Consider the following 13228-nt stretch of genomic DNA (forward strand, 5'->3'; position numbering starts at 1 on the left):
CCAATCTAAGAGGGCAGCAAAAAGCTCAGAGGTCCACCGTAGCATGCAACATGTGAGATGGCGAAGGCCCGCCCCATCGACGACAGCATTCATCCATCTTCCAAATTCATCTGGGTCCTACTCTCGAGTTACCCGGCTTTCTTGAGGTCTTGCAGCTCTACAAGGATAATCTGTGCGAAACTTTGCTGTCGTCCGAGGTCAAATGTTTGGCTCACAGGTTGGAGAGCCTCCATGGCACCCGCGTTTGGTCCTGAGAAGGGCAAGGCGCCCAGGGGGCGGGCTGGTGGAGCACGAGGCAGCTGTCTCCCAGTCTCCCCAAACCCGTGCCCGAGGGGGCGTTTCTGCGTCGCAGGGGCGGGCACAGCCGACGCCTCCCTGCTCCACCTTCTGGGTCGGCGCCAAAACTCGGATAGTGAATTTCGGGAAGTTTCACTGGGGTGCGAGCACGTGGGCACCTCAGGACCCGGGCTCCGCGCCGCGCGCTCGGCTACCCTCTCTATTCAGCGGCGCGGGCGGCCCTCGCCTCACCCCTGGGCGTAGCTCTGGGCTCCCTTTGGCGTCGCCAGCTTCGCCTCCTCTCGCCGCGTCTCCTCCCGCCGCGTCACCCGTCGGCCCCGGCCGAGCTCGCACGCGGTGCGCGGCTCCCGGGCTCCAGGCGGCGGCGCGTAGCGGGCGCCCCCGAGGCGGCTCTGGTAGCGGCGGGCCTGAGAGGCGGGGGCTGGGCGTGCCGCCGGCGCCCGGCTCCCGGAAACGGCTGCTTCACAGGCTCCTGCCGAGCGGACCGGCGCGGCGGCCGGAGCTCCAGCATCTCTGCTCACGGTCCAGGAGGGGAGCCCGCGGCCACCGCCGCCTGATCAGTGCGACCCCGGCCCGCGCCCCCTACGCCTGGCAAGATGCTGCCAGTGTACCAGGAGGTGAAGCCCAACCCGCTGCAGGGCGCGAACCTCTGCTCGCGCGTGTTCTTCTGGTGAGTGTCCCCGCCATAAACAGGTCACCCTGTAGCCGTCCGCCCCGCGGACGCGCTCTCCCGGGGCCGCGCTCGATGCTGCCCCAGCCTTCTGCGGCTGGGAGCGAGGGGAGCGCTTTCCTGTGCCACGCGGTCCACACCGGGGCTTTCTGCTGCAGTGGCGCCGCCCCACGCCGGCCGCGTGGTCCCCGCCTGCGCCCCTGTGCGGGGGGCAGGGGGACGCGGGGACGCGTGGACCCGGCGCTGGTGGCGCGGAGCCAGCGGCTTTGCTGCTGGAGGCCCTGCGGGCCCTTAGGGCTCCGGGGAGGAGGAGCGGGAGGTAGGGAGGCGGGGAACCCAGGCTGCCGAAAGGGGGAGTCTCTTGCCCAGCGGGAGAAGCGACTGCACCCATTACACGCCCACCCTTCGCTGGCTGCCACCTCCTGCTCCGAGACTCACAGTCTCCTGAACTCAAACGCACCTTTTCCTTTCTTTTTAAGTAAGCAGCTTATGAACAGCTTCCTTCATCTAATCTCCGCCAAAGCCTAATTAGTGTCCTGGACCTATGCCATCTCCCAATAGTGTCCCCACCCCTTCCGATATTCCTTACGAGACAGCTGGATCCAACTCCACGTCCCCGTTGTGTCTCTCTGTGTCCCGATGTCTCTATCGTTTGTCTCAGTGACCAGGACTCTCCTGTCTCTCTGTGTGAATCTCACTGTGTGTCCATGTGGGTCGTGGTACCTAGTTATGGCAAGTTTCATGTGGGTAAAAAACAGTATTATTTTTTATTTATGAATGAGGACACTGTTCTTGAACAAGATTTTCCAAGTTTTGCTTTTAATTGGGACATACACCGCCACGACTGGAGTCTGTCTTTGACCAACTTCTTCCCCTGTTTCCAGTATTTTCACTTCCACCTAGGAGGACTGCGCCGGGGTAGTTCCCTGGAATCGCTAACCTTCAGAGAGGTGATCCATGGTCTTGATACAGGTGGTTCCTACCAGGAGTTCTACCATCTTAAAACCACCCCAGGGCTCCTGAGCTGGGAGGGCCCACAGCCCTACCCATTCTCTGCAAGGAAACAAGTGGAGAAAGACTCAGGTGATAGTTGTACCTAAAACTTCCATCTTGGCCTGGCGCAGTGGCTCACGCCTGTATCCCAGCACTTTGGGAGGCAGAGGCGGGTGGATCACGAGGTCGGGAGTTAGAGACCAGCCAGGCCAACATGGTGAAACCCTGTCTCTACTAAAAATACAAAAATTAGCTGGGTGTGGTGGAGCACGCCTGTAATCCCAGCTACTAGGGAGGCTGAGGCAGGAGAATTGCTTGAACTCAGGAGGTGGAGGTTGCAGTGAGCTGAGACTGCGCCACTGCACTCCAGCCTGGGTGACAGAGTGAGACTGTCTTGAGGGGCGGAAATTCTATCTGCTAACTACATGAGCCTGAACCTTTGAAGGGCTTCAGTCTCACTTGGTTGATTATTAGATCTTCTGTTTCTTGACTTCTGCTGCCTCATCTTTCCCACATGTTGATATTGCCTTTTATTATGGGACAGCCTAGGGTGGGGGTCTCCAATCTTTTGGGTTCCCTGGGCCACACTGGAAGAATTGTCTTGGGCCATACATAAAATACACTAACACTAATGATATCCTAACACTAATGACAGCTGATGAGCTAAAAAAAAAAATTGCAAACAAATCTCATGATGTTTTTAGAAAGCTTATGAATTTGTGTTGGGCCACATGCAGCCCACGGGCCTCAGATTGGACAAGCTTGGCCTAGGGGATTCCAAGAGGATGGATCGCTTACTTTTGTTTCGATTGTGATATACTCAGTGGGTGTAGGACCCTCTGGGTTGTCTGGCGGCCTTTCTCTTGAGAGACGCGAGAGGCGCGTGGAGGAGGAAGGAATATGGGTGTGGTTTGTGTAAATAATAACTTGAAGTAGACAAATGGTCTCCTCAACTTCAGGCAGGGCAAGGAACCTTTTTTTTTTTTTTTTTTTTTTTTTTTTTTTTTTTTTTGAGACAGGATCTTGCTTTGTGCAAGTGTGACCCAGGCTGGAGTACAGTGACACATTCGTAGCTTGCTGCAGCCTCCAACTCCTGGGCCAAAACAATCCTCCTGCCTCAGCTTCCCGAGTAGCTGGGGCTCCAGGTGTGTGTCACCATGCCTGGATAATTTAAAAAAAAGTTTTTTGTAGAGATGGGGCTCTCTAATTTGTTGCTCAGGCTGGTTTTGAACTCCTGGGCTCAAGTGTTTCTCCCGCTTTGGCCACCCAAAGTGCCAGGATTACAGATGTGAGCTCTGCCTCCTTACATTTTCTCCCCCTACATTTTCAAATTTTAGGTGGTGGGGAAATAGGAAGTGATGCTTTCCCATTGATGACTGGAGTAGGTGTTCATTTCCGGTTTCCCTGATGGAGGGGAAGGAGCTAGTACCTCTATTTTACTCTGAGGACACTTAAGCTGAGAGTGGTTGAGTAATTTGCCTGGACTCACACAGCAATCAAGTGTCAGAGCAGGCTCCAAAGCTGGGCAGACTGGCTCCCTAGCCTCTTTGGAGCTGCTGTACTGAGCTGTTTCCAGTTCAGGTGCTTGTCGGAAATGCGTGGAGAAGGCATCCCCGTTCTGGCAGGCTAGAGTTTCTCAAGGGAAGTTCTTAAAGTGCCTGCAGTTGGAGATGATGCATGTGTAACAACTTTTACTGTGCTTTAGGGCAGCTGTTCTCAAAGCATGGTACTCAGAGCGGCAACATCAGCATCACTTGGGAGATTGTAAGGGATGCAGATTCTCCAGCATCCGCTCCAGACTGATTCAGTAAAACGGGAAACACTGGGTGTGTGGGTGGTGGTGAGGTTTCACGTGCTCCAGGTGATCTTGATTTGAGGAGCTTACTGCTTCTAGCTACTCCTCTCATTGGAGTGTTATTATAGTATTATGCTTTTATTTTTAATTTTTAAAATTTATTTTCTTTATTTTTTTTGAGACTGAGGCTTACTCTGTCCCTCAGCTCTGTCACCCAGGCTGGAGTGCAGTGGTGCCATCTCTGCTCACTGCATCCTCTACCTCCTGGGTTCGAGCGATTCTCCTGCCCCAGTGTCCCGAGTAGCTGGGACTACAGGTGTGTACCCTCACACCCAGCTAATTTTTGTATTTTTAGTAGAGATGGGGTTTCACTGTTTTGGCCAGGCTGGCCTTGAATTCCTGACCTCAGGTGATCTGCCCGCCTCGGTCTCCAAAAGTGCTGGGATTACAGGCGTGAGCCACTGTGCTTGGGCCAGTTTGAGGAATTTTAAAGTCTGAGGCCTCTTAGTGAGAAAATAATAATCATCATCATCTGAGGAATGCGGAGTCCTTTTAAATTATCAGGCCCAGAGAGACATTAAAATGACACAGCAGTCACCTTATATTTCCCACCCCCTTGAGCTATTTACTTATCACTTGAAAGTGCTTCATGTTGCCACATAGCTACAGACTAACCTAACAGTGCCCCACGGACACTGTAATCCACAGCTCAGGAGTTTGAGCTCCAGTGATCTGCCTGCCTGGGCCTCCCAAATTGCTGGGATTACAGGTGTGAACCACCGCACTGGGCCTGTAGTAAATTCTTGAGTTATATTTTGTGCCTTAGCCTCCTGCTTTTAGGTTAGTATTTGTGTTCCCTTCCCACTGCCAGTGGAAAGCTGAAATGAGCCCATCCAGGAAGTGGCTGCCTGGAGACAGGGCCCACCTTGTAGGGAAAACTGCTTTTCACCTTCTTGCTGGGTGTTTGCTTTTCTTCTCAAATATCATCTGCTTTCTGAACTTGTGAACTGGTAGCTGCCTACCTAAATGATGCCAATAACTAGCTTACTGACTTTTATACAAAGTATGTTCCTGGGATTTTGGTGTATTCATAGCATAATTTGGACTTGGAGTCTAAAAGGAGTCATGCATTATGACTGTTGGCAATTGTGGATTTTTAAAATTAGTATTTTCTCCTATTTCTTTTCCCTCCTTTTTTTTTTTTTTTTTTTGAGACAGAGTTTCAGCTCTGTCACCAGGATGGCAGTGCTGTGATCTCTGCTCACTGCAACCTCTGCCTCCCGGGTTCAAGCCATTCTCCTGCCTCAGCCTCCTGAGTAGCTGGGATTACAGGTGCATGCCACCATGCGCAGCTAATTTTTGTAGTTTTGTAAGAGAGGGTTTCACCATGTTGGCCAGACTGGTCTTGAACTCCTGACCTCAGGTGATCCGCCCACCTCGGCCTCCCAAAGTGCTGGGATTACACACATGAGCTACTGTACCCGGCCACTTTCTGTAGGAAATTTGAAACTATAGAAAAAGAAGTAGGGAATAGAATGTTTTATTTCTGTTGGCCACGTATATCTGCTGATATTTTGGTTGCTTCTGTCTTCCTCACAAACCTTTTCTTTCTTTTGCTCAGGCTGGAGTTAAGTGGTGTGATGATGGCTCATTGCAGCCTTGGCCTCCCAGGCTCAAGTGATCCTCTCACCTCAGACTCCTGAGTAGCTACAGGTGTGTGTCATGGCTCCGGGCCAATTTTTGTGTTTTTTTTTCATAGAGACAGGGCTTTGCCATGTTGCCCGGGCTGGTCTTGAACTCCTGGGCTCAAGTGATCTGCCTGCCTCAGCCTCCTAAAGTGCTGAGATTATAGGCATGAACCACTGTGCTCAGCCTTAATTTAAATTCTTATGGCATTAAATAATCTTGAAAACATGATATTTAATGGTTGTAATTTATGTAGTTTTTCACTATTGAACACAGTGCATTTCTAGTAACAATGTAACGGATACCCATGCTTTTAGTATGTCCTTCCTTTATGTTTCTCAGAAGTAGAATGACTGGTAAAGGCCTGTTTTCCAACAGAATCGGAACAGTTTGCCCTCTTAGTAGTAGTTTGTGTCCTTATTTCATTGTTAACTTTGCGTACTGAACTAATTAATTAATTAATTTTGAGATGGAGTCTCGCTCTGTTACCCAGGCTGGAGTGCAGTGGGGGGTGATCAAGGCTCATTGCAACCTCCACTTGCTGAGTTCAAGCGGTTCTCCTGCCTCAGCCTCCTGAGTAGCTGAGATTACAGGTGTGCACCACCACACCCAGCTAATTTTTGTATTGTTAGTGGAGACAGGGTTTTGCCATGTTAGCCAGGCTGGTTTTGAACTCCTGACCTCGGGTGATTTACCGGCCTTGGTCTCCCAACGTGCTGGGATTAGAGGCATGAGCCACGGCGCCTGGCCCGAATACTGAATTTGAAAAAGTTTCCAAGCTGATAGGTTAAAAATAGTATCAATCAGTTTCAGTTTGCATTTATTTGATTGATAATTATAATTGAACTTTTACAAGGTCTGTTGACCCTTTGTTTATTGGTATATCTTTGAATTATCCATTACGTTTTTTGCATTTTTTCTATGAGGCATTTATGGTTTTGAAATCACTTGTAGTGTTTACAATAGTTTTCTAGATTTTCACTTCTCAGTTTTTTTCAGAAGTTTTAAATTTATATATAATTAATTGATCTTTTCTTTTTGGTTGTTGCTGTTGCTTCAGCTCTTTTTTAAAAATAGAGATGAGGTCTCACTATATTACCCAGGTGGGTCTCAAACTCCTGGGCTTAAGCCATCCTTCCGCCTAGGCCTCCTAAAGTGTTGGGATGGTAATTTCTTTGGGTAGATTGAGGGACTGAAGTGGGAGGATCACCTATTTTTTCCTAGTTTAGGTGGGATTGCAGGTGCGAGCCATCTTCTCATTTACCTCTTCGACTCTGTTGACCAGGCCTGGAGTGCAGTGGCGTGAACATGGCTTAACTGCAGTCTCAACTTCCCAGGCTCAAGTGATTCTTCTAGCTCAGTCTCCCAAGGAGCTGAGCTACAGGTGCATGCCACCATGCCTAGCTAATTTTTAAATTGTTTGTAGAGATGGGTCTCACTATATTGCCCATGCTGGACTCCAACTCCTGGACTCAAACAATTCACCTGCCTTGGCCTCCCAAGTGCTCGGATTAGAGATGTGAGCCACTGTGCCTGGACTTCTTCAACTCTAAATATACCTTTTTTTAACCCTGGGATCACCTCGATCTCCATATCCTTTTTTTTTTTTAAATTTGGAGACAAGGTCTGGCTGCACTGCCCAGGCTGGAGTTCACAGACATTATTTCAGCTCACTGCAACCTCCTCCTCCCAGGCGCAAGCCATCCTCCTACCTCAGTCTCCTGAGTAGCTGGGACTACAGGTGTGCACCACTCCGCCTAGCTAATTTTTGTATTTTTTTTTTTTTTTTTTATAGAGCTGGGGTTTCACCATGTTGCCCAGGCTGGTCTCAAACTTGTAAGCTCAAGTGATCTGCCTGCCTCGGCCTCCCAAAGTGTTGGGATTATAGGCATAAGCCACCACGCTCCACCTCTGTATCCATTTTCTTTTTTTTCTGAGGTGGAGTCTCACTCTGTTGCCTAGGCTGGAGTGCAATGGCATGATCTCGGCTCACTGCAACATCCACCTCCAGGATTCAAGTGATTCTCCTGCCTCAGCCTCCCAAGTAGCTGGGATTACAAGTGCCCACCACCATGCCCGGCTAATTTTTGTGTTTTTAGTAGAGAGGGTTTCATCATGTTGGCCAGGGTGGTTTCAAACTCCTGACCTCAGGTGATCCACCCACCTCAGCCTCCAAAAGTGCTGGGATTACAGGCGTGAGCCACTATGCCTGGCCTTCCATTTTCTTTTAGTCATTGTTTCATTTCTAACAATAAAGGCAGCTAGAATTTCTTTTGGTATTTGATATGAGGTAGTCCCCATTTTTTCCCCAAACAGCTCATTTTCCCCATTACCATTTATTGAATAATTCCTCCTTTTCCTGTTAGTGGAAATAAGTGGCACAGCCTTTTAACCATGTCAAGCTTGGCACAAGATGGGCCAATCCCTGAGAATCTCCTAGGAATCTTCCTGCTGCCCCCTGGTGCCCGGCAGGCACTTTGCATTCCTCTGCCCACACCTGATACAGAGATCTGGGGTCAGCAGCAGGGTGGCAGCTAACAACGAAGGACTTTTCCCCAAACATGGGCATTGAGAGGGATCGCCAGATGCATCTGGCCCACAGAGAGTGGTTAAATCCTTGCTCTCCTGTTGCTGGCCGTGTCTCAGTGGGTGAAGTATCATCTAGCAAAGCCTGTGCTGCTGTGGAAACGGCCACTAGTGACCAGACAGACTCTCTGGAGACCTGCCCTAGAAAGCTGATGACATGACTGTAGAAGCAAATGCAAGTGGCTGAGGGCAGGGGATGGCTTAGAGAGGATGGGTGCGTGAGGCCCTCAGTCAATGCGTAAAATGTTTAATTTTATATTTCATTTTTCTATAATAAAAAAATTATTTTTCTTTTAGAGATGAGGTCTCACTATGTTGCCCAGGCTGGTCTCAAAATCCTGAGCTCAAGCAGTCCTCCTGCCTAGGTTTTCCGAAGTGCTGGGATTATAGCCATGAACCACTGTTCCTGGCCATTTAATTTTGTGGGGTGTGTGTGTGTGTGTGTTTTGAGACAAGGGCTTGCTCTGTTGCCCAGGTGGGAGTGCAGTGGTGCAATTATGGCTCAATGCAGCCTCAAATTCCTAGGCTTAAGTCGTCCTTCAGCTCAGCCTCCCAAGTAGCTGAGCTATAGGTGCATGCCATAACACCTAGCTCAGGTGTTTTTTTTTTTTTTGATGGAGTCTCACTCTGTCACCCAGGCTGGAGTGCAGTGGTATGATCTCGGCTCACTGCAACCTCTGCCTCCTGGGTTCAAGTGATTCTCCTGCCTCAGCCTCCCAAGTAGCTGGGACTACAGGTGTCCGCCACCATGCCTGACTAATTTTTTTTGTATGTTTTTAGTAGAGACGGGGTTTCACTATGTTGGCCAGGCTGGTCTTGAACTCCTGACCTTGTGGTCCGCCCTCCTCGGCCTCCCAAAGTGCTGGGATTACAAGCCTGAGCCACCGTGCCTGGACATCTAGCTAATTTTTTTTGCGGGGGTGGGAGGGATGGAGTCTTGCTCTTGTTGCCAGGCTGGAGTGCAGTGGCGTGATCTTGGCTCACTACAACCTCTGCCTCCCAGGTTCAAGTGATTCTCCTGTGTCAGCCTTCTGAGTAGCTGGAACTACAGGCACACGCCACCATGTCTGGCTAATTTTTGTATTTTTAGTAGAGACAGGGTTTCATCATGTTGGCCAGGATGGTCTTGATATCCTGACCTCGTGATCTGCCTGCCTCGGCCTCCTGAAGTGCTGGGATTACAGGGGTGAGCCACCGTGCCTGGCTGCTAGTTTTTATTAATAGATTTTTGGTAGAGACTGGGTCTCACTGTGTTGCCCAGGTTGGTCTTAAACTCTTGGCTTCAAGTGATTCTCCCGCTTTGGCCTCCCAAAGTGCTGATATTGCAGGTATGAGTCTCACCAAATTATAAATTTCTGCGTCCACAGAATCACAGTCTCTTGGGGTTGAGGTGGCATCCTGAAATCTGCAGTTTTTTAAAGCATATTTCCTGGGTGATTCAGATGCTGAGATTTCGGAGCCACGTTTCTCAGGTCTTTCTCAGTCCTTGGCGTCCAATTCTACTTGATCAGTGTCTGGGAGGCCAAGGTTACTGACTTGACCCTCTGCGGTTTAGATTATTCATTTAGCAAACATTTGAGTGCCTTCTTTTTATTTTATTTTACTTTTTGTTTTTAATTTTTTTATTTCTGAGATGGAGTTTCACTCTTTTTGTCTAAGCTGGAGTGCAGTGGTACAATTTCAGCTGACTGCAACCTCCGCCTCCCGAGTTCTAGTGATTCTCCTGCCTCAGCCTCCCAAATAGCTGGGACTACAGGTGTGTGCCACACGCTCGGCTAATTTTTTGTACTTTTAGGAGAGATGGGGTTTCAACATGTCCAGGCTGGTCTTGAACTCCTGACTTCAGGTGATCCACCCACCTGGGCCTCCCAAAGTGCTGGGATTACAGGCACGAGCCACCGCGCCCAGCCTGGACTATGTTTTCTACCCCAACCTTGTGGTCAGAGGTGACCATGAAACTGAGACCTGGCCAACAGGAAGTGGTTGCAAAAGGTGTCTTGCTTCCATGCCTGGAACACAAAAACCAGCCCCACGCAACGCCTTTCCAGCTGAATAAAGAGGTCTCCTGGAGAGGAGGAATACTGAGAGGAGGCCGAGCCGCAAGATGGTGAAAGTCCAGCTAGGAGTGAGTGGATGGTGTTGTTCCCCACCCTAGATTGCCCAAAGGGGACTACAGCATGAGACTAGGCATGGTCTTGGTTTCTTTTTTTTTTTTTTTTTTGATACGGAGTCTATCTCTGTCTTACAGGCTAGAGTGCAGTGGCGCGATCTCGGCTCACTGCAACCTCTGCCTCCCGGGTTCAAGCGATTCTCTTGCCTTAGCCTCCTCCCAAGTATCTGGGATTACAAGAGCTCGAAACCATGCCCGGATATATATACGTGTATATATACACGTATATATATATTCGTGTGTGTGTGTGTGTATATATATATTTATATTTTGTATTTGTAGTAGAGAAGGGGTTTTGCTGTGTTGGCCAGGCTGGTCTCCAACTCCTGACTTCATGTGATCCACCTGCCTCGGCTGGTGATTTTTAATTAAGCCACTGAGAATCGGGGCTTGTTTTCTTCAACAGCTAGCATTATTTGCATGATACAGTGGCTGCCTCCCTCATTGTGTGAGCTCTTTGAGAACAGGAATGGTACTTTATTGTAATGGATTTTAACCTGGCAAGAAAGAAGGCACTCTGCCTTCTTTCGTGGTGGTGGTGCGTGCCTGTAATCCCAGCTACTTGGGAGACTGAGCAGGAGAATCGCTTTAACCCAGGAGGTGGAGGCTACAGCGAGCTGAGATCGCACCACTGCACTCCAGCCTGGGCTACAAAATGAGACTCTGTCTCAAAAAAAAAAAAAAAAAGCAAAACATAGTCCAGGCTGGGCGTGGGCTTATGCCTGTAATCCCAGCACTTTGGGAGGCCGAGGCAGGTGGATCACAAGGTCAGGAGTTCAAGACCAGCCTGGCCAACATAGTGAAACCCCATCTCTGCTAAAAATACAAAAATTAGCTGTTCACAATGGCATGCACCTGTAGTCCCAGCTACTTGAGAGGCTGAGGCAGGAGAATCACTTGAACCCGAGAGGCGGAGGTTGCAGTGAGCCGAGATCGTGCTATTGCACTCCAGCCTGGATGACAGACTGAGACTCTGTCTCAAAAAAACATAGTCTGTGTGTCCAGCAGTCCCTACTGCAGGAGTTCATCCTGACCCAGTGTTGGGTGTGCTGGAGTAGAAGTACGGAAAAGCTGTGTCAGAGTGGAATTTTGCTTTTGTTTTTGTTTTTTGAGGTGGAGTCTCACTCTGTCGCACAGGCTGGACGGCTCACTGCAACCTCTGCCTCCTGGGCTCAAGCAATTCTCCTGTCTCAGCCTCCCGAGGAGCTGGGATTATAGGTGTGCACCACTAGGCCTGGCTAATTTTTTTTTTTTTGGTAGAGATGGGGGTTTTGCCATGATGGCTAAGGTGGGGCTCTTTGGGGAGGGGTTGACCCTCCTGTTGGAGCTTGGATGGAGAAGGTGGGGAGTCATCCCTGGCAGGGGATGAGATGTCCAGGTCACAGAACTACATATGGACAAAGTGTTGCCTGAGATGTGTGGTGAATGACCACCCCTCAGTCACAATGCCGTCCCTGTGAGCCGGTAGCGTTTGGTACACCCAAGGGCGACCTCCCCTCTTTATCCCAGTACATTCAGGCTTTGCTTCTCCCACTTCCAGCCCCGTACTCATGAGCACTTACAGCTCTTCTGTGGCCTGTGACTTAGCTCCTTGTTCCGTTTCTGGGTTCCATGACCACTTCCGTGTTGGTCTGTTTCTGGCCTAGTCCCTGTCTGCAATTTTCTCCACACTAGCTCCTATCTTCCCCTTTTCCTTAGTGTCATAGAATTAGTGGGTTGAAAGGAAGAGATCTTCTAACCCACACTCAATACAGGAATCCCTTCCAGTTATTGGGCAATGGGGAAATGCATTATGTGACTCGCATGACTTTAGATTAGAATGCCAGAATTATGTTGTATTGAGCCACAGTTTTCTTTCCATGCAATTTCTACTCATGTTTACCTACTTTTAAGAAAAAAATTAGGGCCGGGCGCGGTGGCTCAAGCCTGTAATCCTAGCACTTTGGGAGGCCGAGATGGGCGGATCCATAGTTGATGAGATCAAGACCATCCTGACTAACATGGTGAACCCCCGTCTCTACTAAAAAATACAAAAAACTAGCTGGGCGAGGTGGCGGGTGCCTGTAGTCCCAGCTACTCTGGAGGCTGAGGCAGGAGAATGGCATAAACCCGGGAGGCGGAGCTTGCAGTGAGCTGAGATCTGGCCACTGCACTCCAGCCCAGGCGACAGAGCGAGACTCCGTCTCAAAAAAAAAAAAAAAAAAAATTACAGAATTTAATGAAGCAAAGAATGATCTGTGAATCAGGCAGCTCCTAGAACCAAAATAGGTTCACAGCCACTCTCCTTCTTTGTTTTTTGTCAACACGCAGAGCAAGTTGGCTACTTCCCTTCATATGCTCACCTCATAGTATTCAAAGACAGCTTTCATGGTCACATTAAATCTTTGTTTCTTTGTTTGAGACAGGGTGTCACTCTGTCACCCAGGCTGGATTGCAGTGGTGTAATCTCAGTTCACTGCAGTCTTCACCTCCTGGGCTCAAGCCATCCTTCCACCTCAGCCTCCCGAGTAGCTGGGACCACAGGCGTGTGCCACCATGCCCAGCTAATTTTTTGTAGAGACAGAGTTTCGCCATGTTGCCCTGGCTGGTATTGAACTCCTGGGCTCAAGTGATCCTCCCGCCCTAGCCTCGCAAAGTGCTGGGATTACAGGCATGCACCATGGTGCCTGGACAGGAGTTTATTTTTGACCCTGTTGAGTTTGAGATGCCTGCTACACATTCACATGAAGATGTTGAATAGGCACTCAATTGGTCATGAGTTTGGGGCTCATGGAGTTTATCTTCTTCTTATTATTTCTTTAGAGGGAGTTTTGCTGTGTTGCCCGGGCTGGCGTGTAGTGGTGTGATCTTGGCTCACTGCAACCTCCACCTTCCGGGTTCAAGCAATTCTCGTGCTTCAGCCTCCCGAGTAGCTGGGATTACAGGCGTGTGCCACCACACCCAGCTAATACTTGTATTTTAGTAGAGATGGAGTTTCATCATATTGGCCAGTCTGGTCAGGAAGTTTATCTTAATTTGGACCTCATCGGTG

General features: G+C 49.5%; 1 protein-coding gene across 2 annotated transcripts in view; it reads left to right on the plus strand.

Annotated features, from left to right (window-relative positions):
- Positions 1-201: 201 nt before the first annotated feature.
- The window catches only part of ABCC4 (ATP binding cassette subfamily C member 4 (PEL blood group)), a 304207-nt gene continuing 291180 nt past the window's right edge, over positions 202-13228 (plus strand). For both annotated transcript variants that reach the window (XM_017859218.1, XM_017859219.1), the window contains exon 1: positions 202-967. In XM_017859218.1, coding sequence (XP_017714707.1) covers positions 894-967 — 74 coding nt within the window. In that variant the 5' untranslated portion in view covers positions 202-893. The remainder of the gene's footprint in view (positions 968-13228) is intronic.

Source organism: Rhinopithecus bieti, unplaced genomic scaffold (genome assembly GCF_001698545.2).
Source record: "Rhinopithecus bieti isolate Rb0 unplaced genomic scaffold, ASM169854v2 scaffold_46235, whole genome shotgun sequence".
In the NCBI taxonomy this organism is placed as follows: Eukaryota; Metazoa; Chordata; class Mammalia; order Primates; family Cercopithecidae; genus Rhinopithecus; species Rhinopithecus bieti.